This window comes from Amyelois transitella, chromosome 13 (assembly GCF_032362555.1).
Source record: "Amyelois transitella isolate CPQ chromosome 13, ilAmyTran1.1, whole genome shotgun sequence".
NCBI lineage: Eukaryota > Metazoa > Arthropoda > Insecta > Lepidoptera > Pyralidae > Amyelois > Amyelois transitella.
The window spans coordinates 9,344,944-9,372,795 of NC_083516.1; the positions used below are offsets into that span (position 1 = coordinate 9,344,944).

Consider the following 27,852-nt stretch of genomic DNA (forward strand, 5'->3'; position numbering starts at 1 on the left):
TTCTTTTTAAGGCGATGGGTTAGCAACCTGTCACTATTTGAATCTCAATTCTATCATTAAGCCAAACAGCTGAACGTGGCCTATAAGTCTTTTCAAGACTGTTGGCTCTGTCTACCCTGCAAGGGATATAGACGTGATTACATGTATGTATGTAAACACTTACATGCATATCGTTGTATGTATCATATACATCAACGTTTTCCATGTACACACATGGAAAACGTTGTTGACATTGGGGACGTTCAAATAGAAACGTTTGAAGACGAAGACCAACGTAGATACTTTTATGTAATCCGGGATCTTCTGGTAATAAAAAATAAATAAAAATACTCCATTGTGATACAATTTAAATATTTATTTCGTAATGTCACCGAAAACAACACAAGAGCGGACGCGGAGTAGTCCTTGGACTCGCGGACTACCCCCCGCGGCTTCATAGACTATAACGCGTAAAAAAAAACAATTCTCAACATCATCTATAATATGTATGTATATACTTTTATATTATGTACAACTCTTCGACTTAACGTATTTACAATCACTACCAAAGTTAAGTATGTATAACATACAGAAAAGCATTGAAATATGATACAAGTAGGGGATAACATAGTCCATAAGTCCACTCTCGGACTCAATTATAGATATAGTAGGGACACTTTCGTTAGAATTTTTTATTGCGCCCGCGCCGATGGGTCCCGAAAAGGATACGGGCGAACGCTTGGCGGAAATCTGGGCTGAATATTGTGTATATAACGGGATTGAGAGTCGAGTTGAAGTAACCGAGCCACAGGAAGAAGCTGGCCAAGTAGTCACTGATCACGCACGTTTGACATATCGGCATCACTAGCGCCATTATGAAGAACGGCAGCCAACAGAAGACGAAGGCGCCCGTTATAATCGCGAGGGTCTTCGCCGCTTTCCTCTCCCTCTTAGCTTCTAAAGACTCCTTTTTCTCCCTATGCGTGGGAGCGGATACGATAGACCGCTCCGGTTTCGACCCGTTCGTAACGGTCGAGGAAGACTTCTCTGGTGACACTGAAGGTGGAAGCTTCTCGTTGATTGTGAACGCAGTAGTACGAGGCTCTTCGTCCAACGTGTCCACGGTAGAAGTGCTCTGACCTTCAGTCAGCAACAACGCCGCTGCTAATGTTTCAGCCCGCGTGCGTTGGTTACATTTCTTTAGATTTAAGAACCTTTTCTTGACGAATCTTCTATCTCTTGCTGACTGTACTTGTCGTCCGGATGGCGCGGCGCCGTCAGCCGAGGTGGGGCGGGGAGGGGGCTCTCGTCTCCTTCGGATTCGTCTCCTGGCTGTCTGGAATATCTTCCAGTACAGAATGAGGATGACAGCTAGCGGGACGTAGAACGTGGAGCAAGTGGCGAATATCTGGTACGCGAGGTCTTGACTGACGAGGCACTTTTGTTGTTGAGTGATTCTTGCTAGGTAGTCGGGGTCTTTCCAGCCCAGCTGAGGGGCCAGTGAGACCACGAGTGCTGCTCCCCACACGAGGAATATCATGGTGAATATTCGCTTCTCGTTCCGTATGTGGATGTAGTCCACATCTGTCACAGCCCAATATCTGTAAGTGAGAAATAAGTTGTATGATTTTGTAAGTAGATAATGGACTATATAAACACACGGCTATACATTGTGCCTTGGTGTGGTTTCTATCAAAACATAGGTACATAAAATTGAACACTTAGGCGATTAAGTGCGAAAAGATCGCTGAGTTGTGACCATTTCATTCATCATTCGGAGGTCCCGGGTTCGAATTCCGGCGAGGGCATGATGAGAAAAGAAGTTTTCTGATTGGCTTGGGTCTTGGATATTTATCTATATAAGTATTTATTATAAAATATATAATAGTATCGTTGAGTTAGTATCTCGTAATATGTACCGGACAAATTTCACAGATTGAGTTAGCCTCGAAGTAAGTTCGAGACTTACTTTTGTCCCATAATATTAATGTTTATTTCGACTTGCTACAGCACACCTATGTTAGTTTTAAGGACTTATTATTGTTATATTTGTTTGTGTTTGTAGCACTGTCGCACAAACACTATTATCTATCTATCTATTTAGTGCATCGTAACTCGTAGAACTATTGCAGATTAAATTTATGTGATATTAAAGATTAATTTTCTGATAATTACGATTATGGATACAGTGAACCAGTCTTTATGCGCCGGGTCAATAACACTAAGATTTGTAATGACAAAAAGAGGAATCTGCAAATTAAATAGTAATCAGAATTTACTTGTAACATTTCCGTATAAATCTGTGAAACACAATAGGCTATCAAGACAACTGCAAGTGAATTCGTAGATGAACAATTACATACATACATACATACATAAAATCACGCCTCTTTCCCGGAGGGGTAGGCAGAGACTATCTCTTTCCACTTGCCACGATCTCTGCATATTTCCTTCGCTTCATCCACATTCATAACTCTCTTCATGCAGGCTCGGCGGTTTCGGGTACTTTTGACAATGAACAATTACATTTAGTCTAATTACCTGTCAGTAGCAATAGCGACGAGGTGCAAGATCGAAGCAGAGCTACAGAGCACGTCGCTGGAAGTCCACATATCACAGAGCTCCGGCCCCAGGATCCAACCCTGGCTGACCTGCGAAATTATGCGCTATTAGTTTTACGTGTGGTTCCCGGCACCAATAAGAAAGAATAGGACCACTCCATCTCTTTCCCGTGGATGTCGTAAAAGGCGACTAAGGGATAGGCTTACAAACTTGGGATTCTTTTTTTAGGCGACAGGCTAGCAACCTGTCACTATTTGAATACCCCGTAAAGGATATAGACGTGATGATATGTATGTATGTAATTTTTCGCTGGTAGTCTCTGCCTACCCCTCCGGGAAACAGGAGTGATTTTATGTACATATGTATGTAGTTTTTCATGAATACATACATACATACATACATAAAATCACGCCTCTCTCCCGGAGGGGTAGGCAGAGACTACCTCTTTCCACTTGCCACGATCTCTGCATACTTCTTTCGCTTCGTCCACATTCATAACTCTCTTCATACAAGCTCGGCGGTTTCGGGTACTTTTGACCTGACCCTTTACCAGGACGTCCTTAATTTGATCAAGATACGTTCGTCTAGGTCTTCCCACTCCGACCTTTCCCTCCACACTCTCCTTGTATATCTGCTTAGTCAACCTGCTTTCATTCATCCTCTCCACATGACCGAACCATCTTAACATACCCTTTTCTATTCCTGTAACTACATCTTCTTTCACATCACAACATTCCCTTATCACGCTGTTCCTTATCCTGTCACTCAATTTCACACCCATCATACTCCTTAACGCTCTCATTTCCACTGCATTTATTCTGCTTTCATGCTTCTTTTGCCATACCCAACTTTCACTCCCATACATTAATGTCGGGACCAACACGCCCCTGTGCACAGCCAGTCGAGCCTTTTTGGATAGTTTCTGACTGCTCATAAAGGCATGCAAAGCTCCATTCACCATGTTCCCCGCGTTCACTCTCCTTTCAATATCACTATCATACTTGCCATCTGATGTAAACTTTGATCCTAGATATACAAACTCTTTCACTTGCTCCACTTTTTCTCCTCCAATCAAAATATTACATGCTGTCATTTCTTTCTCCATTTCAAAAACCAGTGTTTTAGTTTTACTTACGTTCACTTTCATTCCTTTCTCTTTTAAAGCTTCATGCATACAGTTTACCATCTCCTGTAACTCCTCCGCTGATGACGCCAGTATAACCTGATCGTCGGCATAGAGCAGACATTTGACGAGTAACTCATTCATCCTTAATCCACTTTTAGACTCTTTCAAATCTGTCAAACAGCTATCCATAAATAGGTTGAACAGCCACGGTGACGCAACACATCCTTGCCTAACGCCTTTCTCAATCTTAAACCACTCAGTGTGCGCTCCGTTTATCCTGACACAAGCACTCGAATCCTCATATAAGGATTTCAGTGCTCGTATTAAGAGACTGCTCACCCCATGCATAGAAAGTGCTGACCACAATTCATTCCTCTCAACTCTGTCATAGGCCTTTTCCAGATCTACGAATGTGCAATAGACTTTTTGACTCTTGGCCAAAAACTTTTCGGCTATGCACCGCAAGGAAAAGACCTGATCAGTACATCCCATTCCCTTTCGAAATCCCGCTTGAGCATCCCATATTTTGTCATCAGTTTCATTCCTGACTCTATTAATCAATACCTTAGCATACAATTTGCCGACGACGCTAAGCAGGCTTATACCACGATAATTTTTGCAGTCCAGCTGTGACCCTTTTCCTTTGTAAAGTGGCACGATAACAGCCTTACACCAATCTTTTGGTACTCGGCCGCTTCTCCAACACAAATTGAAAAGGCAGTACAACTGACTAGCTACTACGCCTTTTCCTGCTTTAAGCATCTCGACCGACACTCTATCACACCCAGCAGCCTTTCCCGCTTTCATACTCTTAAGTGTTTCCACAATTTCGAACATTTCAATTTCGCCTTCCATCTCATTCTCTTTTTCTTCGCTATAGCAGAAATCTTTCTTATTTCCTTCCTTTTTTTCAAATAAACTTTCAAAATAGTCCTTCCATATCTTTAGTACACATTCTTCTCCTTTCACAACGCTACCATCCTGGCATCTGATCCTAGTCAGCTCTCTGGTTATAGTATTTCCTCGGGCTGACCTTACGGATTTCCAGAATACTTTCAGATTTGACTGAAAGTCTTCTGATAGCCTTTTATCAAAATCCTCTTTATACTCTTCTTTCTTTCTAATCACAGCTTTCTTAACCAAATCTTTCATTTTCTTATATTCCTTACGTGCTTCCTTCACATCTTCATCTATAACCTCTTGCATTCTTAAGTTAGCTTTTTTTTCATGAATGTACAACACATTCGATCAAACAGTCCAAAATTTGGATTAAGGATATGGTTGATGGAACTAATGCCGTGTGGTTCCCGGCACCAATACAAAAGAAGAATAGGACCACTCCATCTCTTTCCCATGGATGTCGTAAAAGGCGACTAAGGGATAGGCTTACAAACTTGGGATTCTTTTTTAGGCGACATGCTAGCAACCTGTCACTATTTGAATCTCAATTCTAGCATTAAGCCAAATAGCTGAACGTGGCCTTTCAGTCTTTCCAAGACTGTTGGCTCTGTCTACCCCGTAAGGGATATAGACGTGATGATATGTATGTATGTAGTTTTTCGCTGGTAGTCTCTGCCTACCCCTCCGGGAAAGAGGCGTGATTTTAATGTATGTATGTAGTTTTTCATGAATGTACAACACATTCGATCAAACAGTACAAAATTTGGATTAAGAATATCGTTGATGGAACTACTAGTGCCGTGTAGTTCCCGGCATAAAAGAATAAGACCACTTCATAACGATCTCGTGTATGTCGTAAGAGGCGACTAAAGGATAGGCTTATAAACTTCGGATTTTTCTTATAGGCGATAAGCAAGCAACCTGTCACTATTAGAATCCCAATTATACACGTCTTTATCTTTTGCTGAGTATAGACAGAGCCAACAATCAAAATCAAAACCAAAAGTTGAAAAGTCTGAAAGGCTACGTTTAGCTGTATGGCTTTATGATGGAATTGAGATTTAAATAGTGATAGGTTGCTAACCCATTGCCTATAAGAAGAATGTTCCTTCTATGTAACCTCTAAATATTTTGCACCAATTCATAAATACCTTAACCAGGACATCGTTAAATAAAATAAAGAACATGTATTTTTCCTAAAATCATAATTAACATTATAAAGACGAAAGCATGTTACGATAGACTTAAGCTTGCATGAAGAGAGTTATGAATGTGGATGAAGCAAAGGAAGTATGCAGGGATCGTGGCAAGTGGAAAGAGGTAGTCTCTGCCTACCCCTCCGGGAAAGAGGCGTGAGTTTATGTATGTATGTATGTATGTAAGACGAAAGTAAGTTTGTTTGTTACCTCTACACGCGTACTAAATCAACTTTCTTTATATTTTGCGAATATATAATTGTTATTCTAAATGTGTGGGTGACGCTAAATTTGCGCTGGCGAAGCTACGAGTAACAGCTAGTTAATCAATAATGTTGCCAGTATCCAATGTTTATTTCACGTCTAATAACGAAGATGTTATTCGATCGACTTTCGGGAATTGAGGTTGATGGTTGGTTAGCTCTGATCGGATAGCTCCACCTTCAAAATATATTATAGGGTGCCGTGGAAATGTATCAGGGTTGAACTCGGCGAATATATCGTGACGGGATTATATCATAATTCATGAAAAGGGTGGTTTTAGGAGTATTGAAAATGTGCTTATCATGAGTCGTCGACGACTGACGAGAATTAGGATCTATTAAGAAAAAAGTGATGAGTTATATTTTATATATACCTAAGCTGCGTAGAAATTTCACTTTAAGCCACTTACGCAAAATATTTTTAGCTAATCTGTCAATGTTGAAGTTTCTAACAGTTAACTACTTACTTAAGTTTCTAACAGTTTGGAATAAGGAGTACCTCTGTATTAAGTTTTTTTTTGTACAAACATATTTATTTCCTAAAACTAACGTAACGTGTGCATATAAATTTCTAATTTTGTTGTGGCAACATCACTAATGTCACACACAAATTGTCAATCATAGCGAAGAAGTTAACGCGCTCAGCCAATAGCAGTAAAGAATCTAAATCGCGATTACAAAGATTTCACGTATTGGAGCATAAATACAACCTCCGACTGAACATCGTCGGAGCCGCGGTTCCGCAGGCATCACACCTAGCCTGGCGGAAGATCTTCCCTTTGTGGCGGTCGAGCCCGAACTATCGCTCTCAGTGTAGCACTGTCATTATCAGCTCAGCTAAAAGTATCTAACAGCGAATGAAGCGAAGGAAGTATGCAGAGATCGTGGCAAGTGGAAAGAGATAGTGTCTGCCTATACCCCTCCAGGAAAGAGGCGTGATTTTATGTATGTATGTATGTTTGTATAAAATGCCCTATCCAGTAGAGTCTTAGTATATCCTTGACATCATCACATATAAATCCGAGGGCCGAGCGTTTTAAACATTCATAAAGGTCTGATAAATTCAACAAAGCTACGTTTTGTTTTGTGTACGGTACACATTGATGGATTACTTGTTTTTTTTGGTAAATTAGGGTTACAGTGTACGTAAGGTTTTATTTCGAAGTGTTATCAGACCTTACTCTAGTATCAGAATGCTTGATGTTTCTAGTTGTTAGGTTTAGGTTCTTCATGATATATATTTCTGATACGACACGATGTTAGTCTATTTACAAACTAGCACTTTCTCTCAAAGCTGTGATCACCCTTCAAGTATGTTTAGTGACCGTTTTAAATATTTTACATAATTACCTCATTAACCTTAAGTTACATTAAATCATTAGTATCGAATTATTTAATTTTAAATTGCAAAAATCAATTGACTTATTCATAATGCAATACATCCGCCATTTTGTTTCGTTCAATCTTTCGTACACTGTGCCAGGAGACGGACATATTGACTTTCAAGTTAAATATTAAGACAATCTAACTTATTAATCTACGTTAAATTCTAAATTTCATTTCGCCGATAACCTTATTCTCTATAATTAAATATTCACAGCATTATCTCAGAGTTTGAGTCAGATAATAGGAATAGTAAGAACAAAAAGTGTCACTAGGTTTGTGGTCTAATTTCTCAATAAAACTACAGGGCATGAACCGGGGTTTGAATCCATCCCCTGTAGCATGGCATGCTTGACGTCATTTTTATCAAAAAATATCACTGTCCCGTTTTACGTCATAATAAAACAACGAAACAGCGATAGCTTTTAACGTAATAAAAATGGCGTCGCGTGTGCTTTACTGCCTCAGGTTTAGAGTTCAGAATGTTGTCAATCGTAATTTTTTTTTTCGACAAGATGGCGCTTTAATCACAAGTCCGAACATGTCGGCGTGCAATCAATGCCGTGACCACAAACCACAGGATCTGAACCAGACAATACTAATGAACTGACCGTGTCATCCGTAACCGAACTATTGCTGTTACAATCTTTTGTCGTCATGTAATTATGTTAACCACATATGGGGGGGGGGGGGGGGGTGGGGGAAGGGGGGGGGGGAGATACAAGCATCTGATTAGTTCATATACCAGTCTCTCATAATCTTTACTATGTTATGTACTTACTACTAATAAAATATTTGATTTGACTTGATTTGAATTGGCGTTGTATTCTGAGGAAACGTTATTTATTTTTATACAGTTACAATTCTTAATCTTTGTCAAATGCCACGGCTCTTCACCAGAGATTTCAGAACAATGCCAATGCATAAGTACTTATTTAGTGAAATGTTGGCTTGTTGAAAATTACAGTTGTTGTAACAACATTTTGTCAACAAGTAGGTGTTTCTTGTTGTACACTTAAAATACTTTATAACATTTTAGTTATACGAGATTACAATAAACAAATTGCGTGACTAACATAACAGAACAACAAATCTCCAAGATACGAGATCTGCTCTATACCTTAGTTATTTTGAAACACTTATCAGAAGACTGAAATACTCAATAATTCATACTCAAAATTCTGATTAGATGCATTTGAATTTTGAGTCTGAATTTTCAGTCTTTTCAGAATTTATTTATATTTTATTTAAGTATGTATGTTTATCATTAATTAATTTGTAATTAATTGATTATTGTAATGCACCCTCAATGCTTTTAATGTGCGCTGCCTTTTTGTTTCTGGGTTTCCTTCTTATTTTTGTTGAATGGATAAGTCCGCCATTGTACATATTAAATTACTGTTATATATTTTGTTCTATTTCTTTTTATGCAATAGTTTTACAAACAAACAAATAGTTATTTATTAATAAGTTTATACATACATATAGACTTAGTGGGTGGGTATATGTCTATTTTTTGTAATTAGATTATTTGTATAGTAGATAGTAGTATATTTCGTTAGTATATTATTATATTGTTGCTAAAAAACATAGTGACTTGCCGCATTTTACTTAATTATCTAGTTCCTTTATTGATGACTTGAAGAGATCCCTTCATGGGATAAGTCCGCCATTGCAAGTGATTTGTATCTTTTGTAACTACCTATGTACTATTTTCGTGTTACAGTGTAAATTTCTATGCAATAAAGATATAACAAACAAACAAACAGCCTTATCAAAATCGGTTGGAAACATAAACTTCTCTACTGATTAAAGTCGCACAATTTTTTATCTTTCACCCTTTGTTCGCAGGTGTCGGGTTGGAACTTTGTTATAAGGTTCATTTGGGGACGTCCCGGTTTTTGTGGGCGCGAACAAAATGTAACGAATAAAAAAATATATAAATGTAATTCCTTGCTGTGCCGTGTGGTTCCCGGCACCAATACAAAAAGAATGGTACCACACCATCTCTTTCCCATGGATGTCGTAAAAGGCGACTAACGGATAGGCTTACATCCTTGAGATTCTTTTTTAGGCGATGGGCTAGCAACCTGTCTCTATTTGAATCTCAATTCTATCTTAAAGCCAAATAGCTGAACGTGGCCTATCAGTCTTTACAAGACTGTTGGCTCTGTCTACCCCGCAAGGGATATAGACGTGATTATATGTATGTATGTATTCCTTGCTCTTTGTTATTTTTTTATTGTAACTGGCTAGTGCCGTGTGGTTTTTGGCAATTTAGAACAGAACCACTCCATATCTTTCCTATAAAGGGCTACTAATGGATAGACTTGTGAACTTGGGACTCCCCTTGACAAGATTTAGTCTAGATGTCGTAAGATTGATGTCACAACCAAGTTACTATAACCGGCGTATGAGTTGAATCAAAATGGCGTCGGAGAGCAGGTTACTACGGAAACCATGCACTGTTCTTAACATTAATTTATCTGATCAAAACAAAATTCGGCTAACGAATTTTCTTTCAATCTCAAGAATTTTTGAAAAAAAAAAAAACATCCTATGAATTTTGTATTAAATTAAATTAGAAAAAAAGAGTGATGCATCATCTTCTTCCCGGCCATAGCTTTAGTAACATCATCACCATTCTGTAGAGGCGCCTGGGGTACGCCCTTGACCTGGAACCTGTATCTGGTGAGTGAAGATTTTCCGCGAAGCGACTCCCGTCTGACCTCCAGAACATCAACAAGATTCTACAACCTTGAACTTTCAAAAGCCACCTGCATCGAGTAGGTTAATAGTCTTAAAAAAATGGTTACAATTACCTCATAGACAGCGCCGAGGGGCATAACTAGACATGCCACCATCAGGTCGGCAACCGCCAGGGAAGCCACCAGGTAGTTGGCGACATTCTGAAGGTTCCTCTCGATGATTATAGCAGCTATCACGAACACGTTACCTGGAATGGAAAGACAGACTTAAAATTTTGAATATCTTCATATAAAATTGATTCCTAATCACGGCCTCTGTGGCTCAGCGGTAGTACGCTTGTCTGTGACACCGGAGGTCCCGGGTTCGAATCCCGGTCAAGGCATGATGAGAAAAGAACTTTTTCTGATTGTACTGGGTCTTGGATGTTTATCTATATAAGTATTTATTATAAAATATAGTATCGTTGAGTTAGTATCTCGTAACACAAGTTTCGAACTTACTTCGAGGCTAACTCAATCGGTGTAATTTGTCCCGTATATATTTATATTTATTTATATTTAATATTTAATCACGTCTATATCCCTTGCGGGGTAGATAGAGCCAGCAGTCTTGTAAGACTGATAGGCCACGGTCAGTTGATAGGCTTAATGATAGATTTGAGATTTAAATAGTGACAGGGTGCTAGCCCATCGCCTAAAGAAGAATCTCTAGTTTATAAGCCCATCCCTTAGTCGCTTTTTATGATATCCATGGGAAAGAGATGGAGTGGTCCTATTCTTAATAGGTGCTGGGAACCACACGGCATATTAAATTTAGCAGTTTTGTTTTTAAATAATTATAATTACCTGCTTATGTATATGTTTTTAATACATGATTGTGAATTTTCTGTATTTTATTGTGGTGCAATAAAGAATTCTTGTACTGTATTGTATTGTATTGTATGTGAAACTCTTGCGTTTCTGATTGAGTATGAATGTAAGGGTAAACTTCTTAGCGTAGGAATTTGAAATTAGTCATTTATATGTTCCAAGTTCAAATTAAAATTCAAGATTTTCATTCAATATTATGGAACCTTTCAAAACATCACTTAATAATTGTCATATGTTTTGGTTTCACAACATTGGTTGACGTCAAATAGATTACTTCAAACTAAGTTTACCGCCGCTTCCAAAGCGTCAGTGCAGAATGTATGTCTTTACATGGAAACAAACCTCTTAACGGCGCAGCCGGTCAGACCGTTCACTATTTCAGTATAACATCTTGTTAACACACCCAAGTTTGAAATACACGAGCGCCCTACACAGTCTACTGAGACTAAGTACACCTGTTTTCGGTCACTTTCCATCGAATACTTGAACATTAACTAAATTGAGCTTCGGCTCTTGTCAAGAACCTAAAAAAGATATGGAGGAGTTAATATATTTCAAGTACCAAGAATTGTCGTGAGTATCTCTTTTTAACACTTCGGATTTATACAAAGATAGAGCGGGAAAGAGGTAAGTTAAGACATTCGTCTTATAAATTTTCGTGAATAAGTCCCCTGGATGTCACAACAGATATATAAACACGCCTCTTCCGGCGGGGTAGGCAGTCACTACATCTTTCCACTTGTCACGATCCCTGCATACTTCTTTCGCTTCATTCGCATTCATAACTCTTCTTCATGCTCGACGGTTTCGGGTACTCTTGACCTGATCTCTTTATTAACTAGGCGTTGCGTGCTTATTAATGAGTTAAGTTTTTCTGCATTGGTTGCGGAGGTCAGACGGGAGATACTTCGTACAAAACCTGACTTATCCAATCCAGGATCTTTTCTCCAGGAAGATGAGTACCTAGGCAACTGGAACTAACGAATTGAGATTCAAATAATATGACAGGTTGCTAGTATAAACGCCTACATAAAGATTCACAAGTTTATAAGCCATTTTCTTGATATTTATTTTTAACATACATACATACATATAATCACGTCTATATCCCTTGCGGGGTAGACAGAGCCAACAGTCTTGAAAAGACTGAATGGCCACATTCAGCTATTTGGCTTAATGATAGAATTGAGATTCAAATTGTGACAGGTTGCTAGCCCATCGTCTAAAAATCGCCTTTTACGACATCCACGGGAAAGAGATGGAGTGGTCCTATTCTTTTTTGTATTGGTGCCGGGAACCACATGGCACATTGGCACATAAAGATATTACAAACAAACAAACAAACCTCTATTACGCATTCTAGGTTCTTGGTTATCTTTTAACGTGAACAGAGTAAGTTTCCCGTTAACCGGGGCAGATAACTACAGGGTAACTAGACGAACTAACATACCTTTTAACTGGCAACTGAATTCGTTAAAAGTTTTTACTTTCCAAAAGATAACTTCACTGTGGAAGTTTCCTTTCGTTGGTTTTTGATCTGGAACCAGTTTTTTCCACATAGCATTTCATAATTTAAATCTCTGTTTATCTGGACCGCTGCATGCATATAAAGATAAATTTGTAATCAAATCAAGGACGTTCTGGAAAAAGGTCCGGTCAAGGAGTAACCGAAATTGAATAGAGTTATGAATGTGGACGAAGCGAAAGAAGTATGCAAGGAAAGGGTGGCTAGTGGAAACATGAAGTGACTGCCTACCCCTCCGGAAGAGGCGTAATTTTATATATCTGTTGTGACTTCCAGGGGACTAATTCACGACAATTTATAAGAATAATGTCTTAACTTACCTCTTTCCTGCTCTATCCTTGTATAAATCCGAAGTGTTAGAAAGAGAGATACTTACGACAAATCTTGGTACTTAAAACATAGTGTCTGCCTAACTTAAAGTTTACCTTCTTAAAACGAAAAAGGGAGAAAGAAACGTGGAAGACATCTTCAATCTTTAGCTTAAAACAGCTCGCTCTCAAATAATTGTTTGTTCTTAATTGTCTCGCTTCGATAATTCGACTGCAGAAACATGTTTCCTTGTTCATAAAAAACAAAATAAATGTGTCGTGTGGTTCCCGGCACCAAAAGAAAAGGATGTCGTATTTTGCAACTCTTTTCCCTAAATGTTTTAAAAGGCGTTCAGCTGTTTGGATTTAAGATAGAATTGAGATTCAAATAGTGACAGGTTGCTAGCCCATCGCCTAAAAGAAGAATCCAAAGTTTATAAGCCTACCCTATGGTCCTATTCTTTTTTTTATTGGTGTCGGGAACCACAAGGTACAAATAAACCTATATTGAACCGAAAAGTGTGTAAACGCTGTCTATAACGTTAAGCGATCTATGGTTTCACACGATTAATTGTTATACAGCGTCGAAATGACGTGAACGGAGCCCTGGGAGGGAATTTTCGGTGTTGTAACATTTTCTTAGAAGATTCTCGAACTTTTCTTCTTTGTGTAAAATGACGCGGCAAGTCTTAAAGTTACCAAAATACTTTTTGGGCGTGTTCGAAGCGTTTTTAGGGTTCCCTATTCGCAATGCTTTCACAAAATCATACATTGTAATTTCGCCTTTCATCCTTATACGATTTCAATTGAAAAAGAATCAAAAAACAAAAATACGACCAATATATGAGGTTAGAAATAAGTACAAAAAAACATCCTCAATTTTTAGGGTAACGCACCCAAAGCGTAAAAATAGAACCCTATTGATAGGTAGACGTTTGAAATATTATGACAAAATGTTAGAGAATGTAAATTTTTGTAATAACTTCGAAACTCAATAATTAAATAATTACTGGCTCTTATACAACAAACGTGATTTATTTTTCTTACTTTTGCTCTTCCTTGATAACTTATTTCGCATTTATAAGTACAAATATCCCAATATTTATATTTATTCTGCATATTCAGACAACTGGATGTGTAACCATATCACCCAAAATGGGTTAGGTTCCCCTGCAAAGGTTACGGAGGTCAGATGGGAGTCGCTTCGTGTAAAAACCTGACTCACCCAATCCAGGATCCATGGTCGAGTGCTTACCCCGGGTTCCTCTCCAGAGTGGTGAGGATGAAACCAGGACGAAGACGAAGAATATCCTAATATTTGTAATCTAATGTTTCTACACTCACTTGAACTAGTGAAGTACTGGTCAGACAGAGGTTATAAGGGATACATTTTTACAAACATAAAGTCACAAGTTTAAGATTATTGGTACGGAACCGTTCGTTCAACAGTCCGATTCGCACTTGACCAGTTTTTTGAGTTTCGAGTTTGAAGGTCTTGCCAAATGGAACGGTATTAAGTGGAGTATAATAGAAATAAGTTTTAAACAAACGAAACTATAAATTAGGTTAACCGCGTTGGTTTAGGTAAGGTTGGCGGAGTTTTGCGGTCGGCTGCTTGCCTTTCTAGCACTATTATTATTACATTTTATCAAAAGGCGACTAAGGGATAGGATTATATAAACTTCGGATTCCTCTCGTAGGCGATGGGCTAGTAACCTGTCACTATTTCACATGATAAAGTCATACAGGTGAACGTGGCCTTTCAGTCTTTTCAAGACTGTTGGCTCTCTCCACCCCGCAAGGGATATAGACGTGACTTATATCTTGGATATATATATCGCAGTGTATGGTATGGCCTCTGTGGCGCAGCTGTAATACGCTTGTTTGCGACACCGGAGGGCCGGGTTCGAATCCCGGCCAGGGCATGATGAGAAAGGAACTTTTTCTGATTGGCCTGGGTCTCGGATGTTTATTTATATAAGTATTTATTATAAAATATAGTATCGTTGAGTTAGTATCTCGTAACACAAGTCTCGAACTTACGTCGAGGCTAACTCAATCTGTGTAATTTGTCCCGTATACTCGTATATATACATACGGGACAAATTACACAGATTGAGTTAGCCTCGAAGACACAGATGTATATATATATATCTGTGTAATTTGTCCCGTATACTCGTACATATACATATATGTACGATTGTTATGTTTTTATGACTCAAATCAGGTCAATGATGTAAGAGAGATATAAAAGTTCACTGGGCTTTTTTCCGCAGCCGTCAGTTTGTAATGGTTTGCAAACGCGTTATTTTCATCGATAAATCGTTATCCGGATAAACGGTTATCCGGTACACCGATATATCCGTTTATGACGGCAACGAGATGTAGTTAACTCTTGTTTGAACAAGGTTCAAGTTACTTCTTTTAAGACTGTCCGAAGCACGTCAAGGTGTCTTGCTTGTCTTTGCGAGATTGTTGGTTCTGTCCGCCCTGTAAGGGATAAAGACGTGATTATAATGTATACATGTAACGTATTTTTATTCGTGCCAAATTACTGCTTGAACCGTCATCACGAGGGATACGAATTAATAATAAAATAACACTAATGATTAGAATTAGTTTCAACAAAAACTTAAAAGAATTTCCACCTTTTTAGCTCTAAATAACGACTAATAAGAGTTAGGGCTTTCTTCCTCTTCTTCCTGGCTTTAGTCCTGGTTGCATCTTCAACACTTTGAAGACTAATCCTGGGTTTGCCTTTGACCATGGATTGGTCAAGTCAGGATTTTACACGAAGCGACTCCCATCTGACCTCCGCAACCTTTGCAGGAGAACCTAACCCATATTGGATCATTCATGATTACACATCCAGTTGCCTGAATGTGCAGGTATCCTCAAGATGTTTTCCCTCGCCAAAGAGCATGGGTTAGTACATACATACATATAGTCACGTCTATATCCCTTACGGGGTAGACAGAGCCAATAGTCCCGAAAAGACTGAATGGCCACGTTCAGCAGCTCGACTAAATGATGGAATTGAGATCCAAATAGTGACAGGTTGCTAGCCCATCGCCTAAAAAAAGGATCGCAATTTTATAAGCCTATCCCTTAGTCGCCTTTTACGACATCCATGGGAAAGAGATGGAGTGGTCCTATTCTTTTTTGTATTGGTGCCGGGAACCACACGGCATGAGTTAGTATTCAAACTAATGTACATAACTTCGAAAATAGCCATTGGTATGTACGAGTACATATACTTGGCCGTGGTGGGATTTGAACCTGTGCCTTTCTGCGCATCACGCATTTCAACCGGGCACCTTACCGATTCGGCCACCAACGCTTTTATAAGAGTAAGGGCCTATAAAGGAGAATGCTTGAAGAGATTAATTCTAACATTCAATTACAAGAACGGTTCCATTTGGTTTTTAGATCGATTCCCAATTAAACGCGGTTATCGATTGTCCGAATAAATTAGCTGTCGTAATAGATATTGGTTAATGCGAAATTTGTTTTAGGATTCATTTCGGATTTAAATTATTTGATAGCCAATTTATAGGAGTATCTGATTTGTGGTTTGTTCATTAAATATGTTGACTTTTTTTTTATTCTTTTCATTTTTTTTCAAACGCCGGTAGTATGTTTAATAAATATTGGTATGCAATTCTTTTTTTAACTAGGATTATTTAAACATGTTTTCTACCCAATTTGTACTTAACCGTGTGGTTCCCGGCACCAATACAAAAAAGCACACGACCACTCCATCTCTTTCCCATGGATGTCGTAAAAGGCGACTAAGACATAGTCTTATAAAACATAAACTTGGCATTCCTTTTTAGGCGATGGGCTAGCAACCTGTCACTATTTGAATCTCAATTCTATCATTAAGTCAAATAGTTGAACGTGGCCATTCAGTCTTTTCAAGACTATTGGCTCTGTCTACTTCGCAAGGGATATAGACGTGACCATATATATATATATATTATACTTAACAATTCCCCTCTATCAAATACTTCAATTTCGAACACCAAGCCTCATTACCCGCGCCCTAATCGCTTCTACTCCTTAACAGCGGAAGGTTAGCTAACTGGTTTTAATTAAAAATAACTGAACAAAACTTTCCAGTAAAGGCCTCCTTTTATCAAGCGTTTAAAAGTTTGGGGACTTAACTAAGAGTTATAACTGTTATCATGTTGAAAAGTTATTTTTGATTAACATAACGGATCGTGGTGTCCATTTTTTTAACGTTTATTATAAAGAGTTAAAGTTACAAATATATCGTTTGTACCTTTGATTGTTTAATATTATAAATGCGAGTTTGTTAGTATGTCAGGATGTCAGTATGGATGTTTGTTACTCTTTCACGCAAAAACTACTGAACCGATTACGATGAAATTTGGTATGTAGGTAGCTGAAGACCCAGAATAACATAAAGGTTACTTTTTATCCCGGAGTTCCCGCGGGATTGATTGGATTTCCATGCGGACGAAGTCGTGGGCGTCCTCTAGTACATAAATAAAATCTTTCTTTATGCCAAATAACTGAACTTGGCCTATCGGTCTTTTCAAGACTGTTGGCCCTGTCTACCCCGCAAGGGATACAGACGTGATTATAAGTATGTATGTATTCCTTGCTCTGGCGAGGCGTATAAACTTACTTCAAATATCTTAATTTTTAAAAGTAAATTTTGCTTCCCGCTTTCAACGTGGCAAACAGAGGAATCTGTATAAATAGCTTAAGGCATTTTTATGTTATAGATAAATTACATTTAATTCTCCAAGGTTTGCAGAGTAAAAAAAAACAAAAAATAAAATGGAAATTAAAAAATAATAATAATAGGTTGTTCCCAATGAGATAAGAATTATTTTTAATTCGGTTCTTCAAAAGTTAAAAATAGAACAACTTTTCATTGCAAAGTCGTAGTAGAAAAATGATGGCTGTATAACACAACGTGACAATGTTATCAATTTTATTGTAAAGAGCCGAGAGATGGCGTTCTCGGGAATTATTAGAAAATGAAGACCTCAAACTGCTTTTGTGCTGTTACCATTGGGAAGCCTTGTATGTGATTGAGTAGCCTTGTATGTGAAAGAGATCGATTTTAGAAGGTAATTCATATTTACTAAATTTATTAACAAATTGAATGAACGATGATTGGGCAATATTTTTTTTAATTGAGAGATTACATGGGCTAGCAACCTGTCACTATTTCAATCTCAATCTATACTAATATTATAAAGCTGAAGAGTTTGTTTGTTAGAACGCGCTAATCTCGGGAACTACTGGTTTGAATTGAAAAATTCTTTTTGCGTTGAATAGACCATTTATCGAGGAAGGCTTTAGGCTATATAACATTACGCTGCAACTATTAGGAGCAAAGAAATAATGCAGAATGTGAAAAAAATCGGGGAAAATTATTTATCGTTGAGGGCTTCAATGATGCCCATAATAACTATTCCACGCGGACAAAGTCGCGGGCACAGCTAGTTATATTATGAAGGCATCAAGTAAATCCCCAATAAGAAAATATCTCCAACAAAGACAAATAACAGACAATATACAGTTTCAAAGATCTGATTAAGTCTCACTATCTTTCTACACCTTCATAATTTTTATTATACCAGGTACAGGTTTGTAAATTGACGTAATTATTGTAAGTTATTTATTTATTTAGATATATTTCAATGTAGTATGTATTTTTATTCTGTTTATATTAGGTAGTACTGCGCCAATCGCTTTTCTATTCATTTAGTTCCCTCCCACCCTAAGGTTGACTGGAAGAGATTGCTTTATCGATAAGTCCGCCTTTGTACCTTATAACCTGTATTTATTTTGTTTCTCTTTTTCTTTTGGTGCAATTAAGAGTTTATCTATCTATCAATATTCCCACGGTATACCAAAATCCACTTGAACAAAACCAATAGACACTTCAAGTTGGCAAACTTCACGATTCGACTAGCATCTTAACTCGAGTCGAATCGATAACTGACACAGACATATATCTATATAGACCCTGTAAGTGAATATACTTCGCGAGCCAAATGGAGTGGCATAAATGATGACTAATGAGCATCTTTTTACATCTGTTATTCGGCGTAGTGATTGTTATTTACCACGTATAACAAATATTAAAAATGCGAAAGTTAGCGAGTGTGTATGTATGGATGTTTGTTGAACCGATTACGATGTAATTTGGTATGTAGGTAGCTGAAGAGCCGGAATAACACATAGGCTACCTTAATTACGGAGTTCCCGCTGGATTGATTCCAAATTCTCTTTTATATAATAATTTTAATTGTGTTGCGTATATATCAGTAAAATATTAAAAGAAATTGGTAAAACAAATTTTTATGTACCAATCAAAGTTTTTAACGAAATAAATTCAAAAACTTCAGCCTTTACAAGTTAGAAAGCCTTTCTTTTCCAATAACAGTCCGGGCTCGTAGAAGTATCGCGTCAGATGTTTCCTTCGTTGTGATTAAGCCGGATTCGTCGCTCTCACTACAGTACATGTGAAATTTACCGCCTCGTTGACTAACAGAGCCCAAACAACTTGCCACGCATGTTTTTCATACAGATCGATAAACAAGCCGTATCTAACTATATCGATGTCTGTGAATTCTGTGATACCACACTGTCAATCTACCAACTGGTCGTTCAAGCCGAGTCGAGTGTGAAATCCGTCGGCAGTGGGTCAAGTGGTGACGGAACTTGGAGACACATGTTCAGCTTTGCTGGTTGTATCCAATTAGCTATTGTACGATACTGTGACAGTGCCGGCACTAGGCAATTGGGATAGGGCTTGGTATGATTTTGGCGCCCCCTTGATTATTTTATTCGTAAAAAATATAGACGTGATTATATGTATGTATTTACGCAGGCGAAACCACGGGCGTTTTATAGTTTATATAGTTATTTAGCTGACTTAGAAAATATTTAGTATCGTTACTACAGGGAAAGCCGTTAAGAGAAGGCTGCTTTTATTTCGCCCATACGTTTAAGTTGCATGATATACTACAGTGGGCACTAAACTCCTTTTGATCTGTCTCTCTCTTTAAAATCTCTTTCTACCCCTCCGGATAAGAGGACGTGGTTTTATGTATGTGATATTACAATCTGATTGGAGATTTGAAACTTAGATAAAATAACTGTCAGAGTTTTTTCCATAAAATAAAATCTATACTAATATTATAAAGCTGAAGAGTTTTTTTGATTGAACGCGCTAATCTCAGGAATTAATGGTTCGAATTGAAAAATTCTTTTTTAGACTATTTATAGAGGAAGGCTTTAGGCCATTTATCATCACGTTACAACTATTAGGAGCTAAGAAATAATGGGAAATGTGAAAAAAAAAACGGGGAAATTTTCCCCGTTCTTGAGGGCTTGAGGGATTCCTCCTTGAGGGATTCAATGATGCCCAAAACAACTAACTATTTCACGCGGACGAATACGCGGGCACAGCTTGTATGTTATACTACAATTGGCACTAAACTCCCTTTAATCTGCCCGAGTCAGTCAACCCGCTTTAGTGCTCGGAGCCAAGCCACACATACTAATTGGATGCAGTGGCATCGGTTAGGCCAATTTGTTTGCGATACTGTCTCAAACAGATACGTCACGTCTATATCCCGTGCGGGGTAGACAGAGCTAATAGTGTTGAAAAGATTGAAATGCCACCGTTCAGCTGTTAGGCTTTATGATAGAATTGAGATTAAAATAGGGAATGGTTGCTAACCCATCGCCTAAAAGAAGAATTCCAAGTTAATAATCGTATCTCTTAGTCGCCTATTAAGGCATCCATAGAAAAGAGAAGGAGTGGTTGTACTCTTTTTTCTATTGGTGCCGGGAACCACACGGCATGTATGTACAGTATGTAATTGTATATATATCTTATTATACTATTTATTCATTTTTTTTTAATGTACTCAATGCGCATTCGTCCACGATTTGGATTTGACAGATCTATATTTGAAAATTGACGTTCGACGTGCTTGTATGTATGTACATAATATTGTAAACTAGCACTTCTCTTTTTATCAAGGCTTAATAAATCAGCTTACACCACGCAGTCGAATGTTGTTCATTTATTTATTCACGAACGCAAAAAACTCTTTCGAGGTTTATCGGTAAGTTCTCCATTAAAAACTAGGTGAAATAAAAAAAAAAGCTCTATTATATAATCTAGACGTGATTATATGTATGTATGTCAGTACTGTAAACTTGTAGAACCTCTCTTTTTATCAAGGCTAAATAAGTTTTGAGCACACGCAGAACGCAAAAAAAATATCATAAAAATAAAAAAACTTTTGGTTGACTGGAACAAATCCCATTGGGGATAAGTCCGCCATTGTACATATTCATCTAAATACAATAACTGTTTTGTAATTTGTTTTATTTATTTTTATGTGTAATAAAGAGTTTATTAATCGTATCTTGATCAACGAAGGACGTCCTGGTAAAGGGTCAGGTCAAAAGTACCCGAAACCGCCGAGCTTACATGAAGAGAGTTATGAATGTGGATGAAGCGAAGGAAGTATGCAGAGATCGTGGCAAGTGGAAAGAGGTAGTCTCTGCCTACCCCTCCGGGAAAGAGGCGTGATTTTGTGTATGTATGTACATATAAAGAGTTTACAAACAAACAAACAAAACTAGGTAAAATAATAAAAAAAAAACGGTACACACTAATGAAGAACATATTTTCTCTTTTTACAAGTTAATAAAACACGGAAGCGAATAAAAACAGATTCACTACTATGTTGTTACTCGTACACATGGTCATAACAATTTGGACTTCGGCCAGAATTCTCCGAACGATGGTTTGATTAGAAAATTTGATGCGAGATGGAGATGAGATTTTATGACGTGGATTGTGCCGTGTGGTTCCCGAAACTTTAGAATAGGATCACTACATATCTTTTGCGTGGATGTCGTAAAAGAAAGCGACTAAGGGAAAAGTTAATGAACTTGGGATTCTTCTTGTATGCGCTGGGCTAGCAACCTGTTTGAATCTCAATTCTATCATTAAGCTAAATAGCTGAAGGTGGCCATTCAATCTTTCAAGTCCACTCTATCAAGACTGTTGGCTCTGTCTAGCCCGCAAGGGATATAGACGTGACCATATGTATGTATCTTTTCAAGACTGCTGGCTCTATCTACCTCGTATGGGATTAAGACGTGGTTAGTATATGGTATAATGGAACTGGATGCCTAAAGCCTTATTCTGTTTTTACGACTTGAATGGGCCATACAAGACAGGGTGCACTCATGTTTAATACTGCCTCGCTGCAATAATAAACCTCAATCCATTATAAACAGAATCACAAAATATGGAAAGTTTAGAAATATGTGTTTTATTTATCTTAATTATTATGTACACGAGCCTATGCCTTTCTTTACACTTTCCTGTCGTGGGTCTGCTGGAAGAAATTTTTTCTAGGAATAAGTATGTAGTAAATTTATCTTTATTTAAAGTTTTATTTTATTTTTTCATATATTTATGTACAAGTACCTACATAAATATATTCTCATTTTAACAAGGTGTTTTATTACAGAAAGCCTTCTTTTTATACGTTTCCTAATACGATATAGGAATTATATACAATTCCTAGGAAATGTATACATCTCCCAGGATATGTATGTATTAAATAATTTTTTAAACAATATTTTATACATTTCCTAAATAGCTTCGGAATTGTATACATTTCCTAGGAGTTGTATGCATTTCCTAGATTTTATACATTTCCGTTAACATATACATATCCACGAACAACGATTCTAATTTCAAATAATTCAATTTCTTGCTACGATATTATTTTTTAATTTTTTGTTTAAATATACTTTATCTTAGAATCCTGGCCACTTTCATTTTTTGAATTTCAATGTAACTCAATTCGAATTTCAAAAAATCAAACTCACCGACGATGGTTGCCAAGATGATGAGAGCCAATACGACCGACGTGACTGCCATGAGGACGAGCGAGGTGACGTCACTTGTTGTGGAGTTCCCAGAGGTGCCGTTGCAGCCCCAGGACACCGCGTCCACCCAGGAGCAGTTCCCATCGAACCATTCTGACGTCGTTGGGTAGGTGACTTCATCTGACAACGAAACGTTAATTGTCAATATTGAGACTTCCAAATGTTATGGAAACTTTCATAATAAATGTTTCGCTGATCTAGAATTAGGTACGGTGGTTATAGAGCTGTTAAAAAAGATAGAAAAGGCACAAGTTCCTAATGATTACATACTGGACAAGTTTTAGTTAGCCTCAAAGCAAGCTCGAGACTTGTGTTACGAGATATCTTATCATGAATACTTAAATAGATAAACATTATACCCTGGCCCTCAAGAATGAATAATTTCCCCCGTTTTTTTTTTCACATTTTCCATTATTTCTTTGCTCCTTATAGTTGCAACGTGACGTTATATAAAATCTACCTCGATAAATGGTCTATTCAACACAAAAAGAATTTTTCAATTCGAACCAGTAGTTCCTGAGATTAGCGCGTTTAAACAAACAAACAAACTCTTCAGCTTTATCATATTAGTATACATACTTATATATAAACATTATACCCCGGCCAGGATTTGAATCCGGCATCTTCTGCTGCACCATAGAGGGCACCAGTCCGTCCTATTCATATAAATCATTTTAATCATGATAAATCCCTTGGACTTCAAGCCACACATTTTGACTCAAATGAAGAGTTAAAAGACTAAACGAACTACATAAGAAACTGAAAATTTTTAACAGTGCAAACAATAAGATCTCGTCTTGGCAACAATTTACATGAAAACATATATTATGTAGAATCACACTAGTCCCAAAATAGACCTAAAAAGCTGGCGTTGGATATATTACGTGACTCCACGAAAATATAATGTGATCCCGCCTAACTTATTAACGCCTGAAAGCAAAAAGGTCACCATAATTCAAGTTTCATATTAAAATTACATTAAGCCGTAATATTTTCCTGAAAGGGTTCGGTAGCAAAATGTTGAGGGGATGGAGGTTAAGAAATTAATATTTATTAATGTATCCTTAATATCACACTTTCTTATTAATCTGACAGAGTGACAGGGTTCAAATCTTACTTAAGCACGGACTGGCATTACTTTGGCATCAACGGTGTTTCTCAGTTTGACCTGTTTGTTTGTATGCATGTAAGTATGATTGTATGTATGTATGTATTTTTGTCCGCGATTATCTCGCGTTTCACTTAACCGATTTTGATGCGGTTTTGAGAAAAGTGTATGTTACATACATACATAAAATCACGCCTCTTTCCCGCAGGGGTAGGCAGAGACTACCTCTTTCACTTGCCACGATCTCTGCATATTTCCTTTGCTTCATCCACATTCATAACTCTCTTCATGCAAGCTCGGCGGTTTCGGGTACTTTTGACCTGACCCTTTACCAGGACGTCCTTAATTTGATCAAGATACGTTCGTCATGTAGGTATGTTACACTCTGGTGTTTTTAAAAATATAATCTTCAAAAATGGATTATATTAAAAGTTACGTTACGTATGTTAGGTATAAATGCTCACTGATTCTGTTATGGTGAGGTTGAACATCGTGAGGAATATAACTATGATTCAATATGCGTTAGGTCCCCTTGCTAACAGGATCGTGAAGATTTAGCAGGAGAACCACTTCCTTACTTAATGACGAGTTTTTGTATTTTAGGTCGTATGGTTAATTGAATTTATTTTTATTAAATTGTTTTATTAATTGATAGCAGCGTGATCACGTAGTGCAATATAATCATCGGATGGAACCCCTATTAAAATCTGTGTGGGTAAACTTATATCATATAATATTTTGTGAAAATTAATATAACTCAAATTTCTTGCCTTATAAGGTCAACATTTTGTTTAAATTAAGTTTTAATTTTTTGCTGTGTGTTAGTGACTTTACAAATGAATAAAAATAACTTAACAACAAATATAAGAATCACAAGACAGCACAATAATTTATAACTAAAAAGCACATATAATTATACCATAAACAAAAATTTCAAACAATAGACTAAATACAGATAAAAAAAAAAGAAATGAGACACTATTTGAATTTGGAATAACAAAATGGAAATATTATCTGTATACCAGTATTGGTTTGTATAATATGTTCCCCCCTCGAGTCACGTACCACTGGATCGTCTGATGGCCCTTTAAGTACCTCTGTAGGTATCCGATACGATTTATTTTGACAGCCAGTATTTGCAAAATATGGTAATGTTTTCAATTCAAATTCTAGTAGATGGTGTGGTCCTACGAATGTGCTGGTCACATAACATTTCTATACCTATATTTCCAAGCTTATATTAAATATTCTAGCTGTGCCCGCGACTTCGTCCGCGTAGAATAGTTATTTTGGGCATCACTGGTGCCCGCGACTACGTCCGCTTGGAATAGCTATTTTGGACATCACTAAAGCCCTCAAGGATGAATAATATTCCCCGTTTTTTTCACATTTTCCATTATTTCATCTCTCCTTAAAGTTGCAGCGTGATGTTATATAGCCTAAAGCCTTTCGAGATAAATGGTCTATTCAACACACAAAAAAAATTCGAACCAGTAGTTTCTGAGATTAACGCGTTCTAACAAACAAACAAACTATTCAGCTTTATTATATTAGTATAGATTAAATATATTCCATTACTGAGTGACTGACAGACAATGTACCTAAATCCCAACCGCAAGGTCTAAAGACTTGAAATTTGGCAAGTAGGTTCATTATTACAAAATTCTTGCGGTAACGGGAATTGATATAAGAATAAGAAGAACCTATTTAGAAAATCAAACGGTATTTTACATCTGAGTGGGAATATTCCCGTGGGATTTGCTACTTATTTCAATTGAAGTGTCATCCCGTAGACTCATGGGAGGATGAATATTACAGCGAAGGGGCGTGTGCATAAATAATGGGAGACTGTGAGATATGTTGGGACAAGTACTTTGAAATATACATACATATAGTCACGTCTATGACCCTTACGGGGTAGACAGAGCCAATAGTCCCGAAAAGACAGAATGGCTACGTTCAGCTGCTCGACTAAATGATGGAATTGAGATCCAAATAGTGACAGGTTGCTAGCCCATCGCCTAAAAAAGGATCGCAATTTTATAAGCCCATTTGCAATATATTTATTACAATATAGTCAGGCCTCTGTGGCGCAGTGGCTGTACGCTTGTCTGTGACACCGGAGATCCCGGATTCGAGTCCCGGTCAGGGCATGATGAGAATAGAACTTTATCTGATTGGCCTGGGTCTTGGATGTTTATCTATATAAGTATTTATTATAAAATATAGGATCGTTGAGTTGGTATCTCGTAACACAAGTCCCGAAGTTACTTCGAGGCTTACTCTCTTATCTGTCCCGTATATATTTATTTGTTAAAAAAAATTATATTGTGTTTTGTTTCCTTGATGATCATAAATATATAAATATAAATAAATTAATATAGATATTTACAATAATATAATACTGAAACATACGTTTATGATGAAAAAAAAAATATGTTCAGCTAGGTTGGAATTAATGAAATTTATTTCCAAGCATATTTAGGACCGCAACAAAATTAATAATAATCAATACATACATATAATAAAACAGTAAAAAAGAAATTGTCTGTATATTGAGTACCTATATGTTAAAAAAAATTACTATTTAGAAATAGTAACCGAGCATGAAATAAAAATAAGTTTGTCTGTTTGTATGTTTGTTGGTACACGTTAATCTCCGGAACTACTGAACAGATTTGCTTTACCAGCTTAATCACCTGAATTATGAAAAAGACGTCTTAACAAAAGTTGTTCAACCTGATAATATATCAGTTTCTGAGTTCATTGGTTACAAACAAAAATACGAATCTTTTTTTCTCTTTATAAGTTATATTTGTACGGATAATTAAATATTTGCTAGCAATAAATAAGGCGACTTTATTCCAAAGGTCATTATCGTTTACTCAGCCATATTTTTTTTGACAATTATCTAATTGAAAAAAAAATACGTTAGAGTAAACTCTGATGTCTTATGCTTGAAATAGTACAGATTTAACTTGGTTTAAAATTATTATATTCAATGACTGTAATACCATGCTCAATAGTGAGACGTGGTTAGTTACAGATACTAAAATAAAAATAAAATAAAATAAAAATAAAATAAATATATACGGGACAAATTACACAGATTGAGTTAGCCTCGAAGTAAGTTCGTGACTTGTGTTACGAGATACTAACTCAACGATACTATATTTTATAATAAATACTTATATAGATAAACATCCAAGACCCAGGACAATCAGAAAAAGTTCTTTTCTCATCATGCCCTGGCCGGGATTCGAACCCGGGACCTCCGGTGTCACAGACAAGCGTACTACCGCTGCGCCACAGAGGCCGTCATAAAGCCAAAAGAATATGACTAAGAAGTTCAAAAGGCGGCCTTATCGCTAATGGAATCCTAGCAACCACAAGGGAAGGAAAGATAAGACTTTACCGGTGGCACAAAATGTATTTAAATATATTTTTACTAACTTCAGAGATAAATAATACAATGATATATTTAAAAAAACTCGCAAAAACTTATATTGTCAAACAAGACAAACAATTTTATATGTGTAGATACATACATACATAAAATCACGTCTATATCCCTTGCGGGGTAGACAGAGCCAACAGTCTGATATGCCGCGGTCAGCTGTCTGGCTTAACGATAGAATTGAGATTCAAATAGAGACAGGTTGCTAGCCCATCGCCTAAAAGAAGAATCCCAAGTTTATAAGCCTTCCCCTTTAGTTGCCTTTTACGACATCCATGGGAGAGAGATGTAGTGGTCCTATTCTTTTTTCTATTTGTGCCGGGAACCACACGGCACCCCCTTAACTTCGTTTTTCTATTGCCGTGCCGTGTGGTTCCCGGCACCAATAGAAAAGAGAAGTATTAGTTGGAATGAGCTTAGAAATATTCGTATGGATTAAAATGGAGACTTACGGTTGGTGTCATTGAACCAGCTTAGTGTTTGCGTTGAGTTCAT

At 37.2% G+C, this 27,852-nt stretch overlaps 1 protein-coding gene across 1 annotated transcript; it reads right to left on the reverse strand.

The window, feature by feature from the left end:
• Positions 1-661: 661 nt before the first annotated feature.
• Positions 662-27,852, reverse strand: LOC106132885 (5-hydroxytryptamine receptor). The gene is made up of 5 exons (XM_013332446.1): positions 27,810-27,852; positions 22,733-22,912; positions 10,232-10,365; positions 2,521-2,630; positions 662-1,580 (listed from the first exon to the last, which is right to left on the reverse strand). Exons 1-5 carry the CDS (start codon positions 27,850-27,852, stop codon positions 662-664), a joined length of 1,386 nt encoding a protein of 461 aa, XP_013187900.1.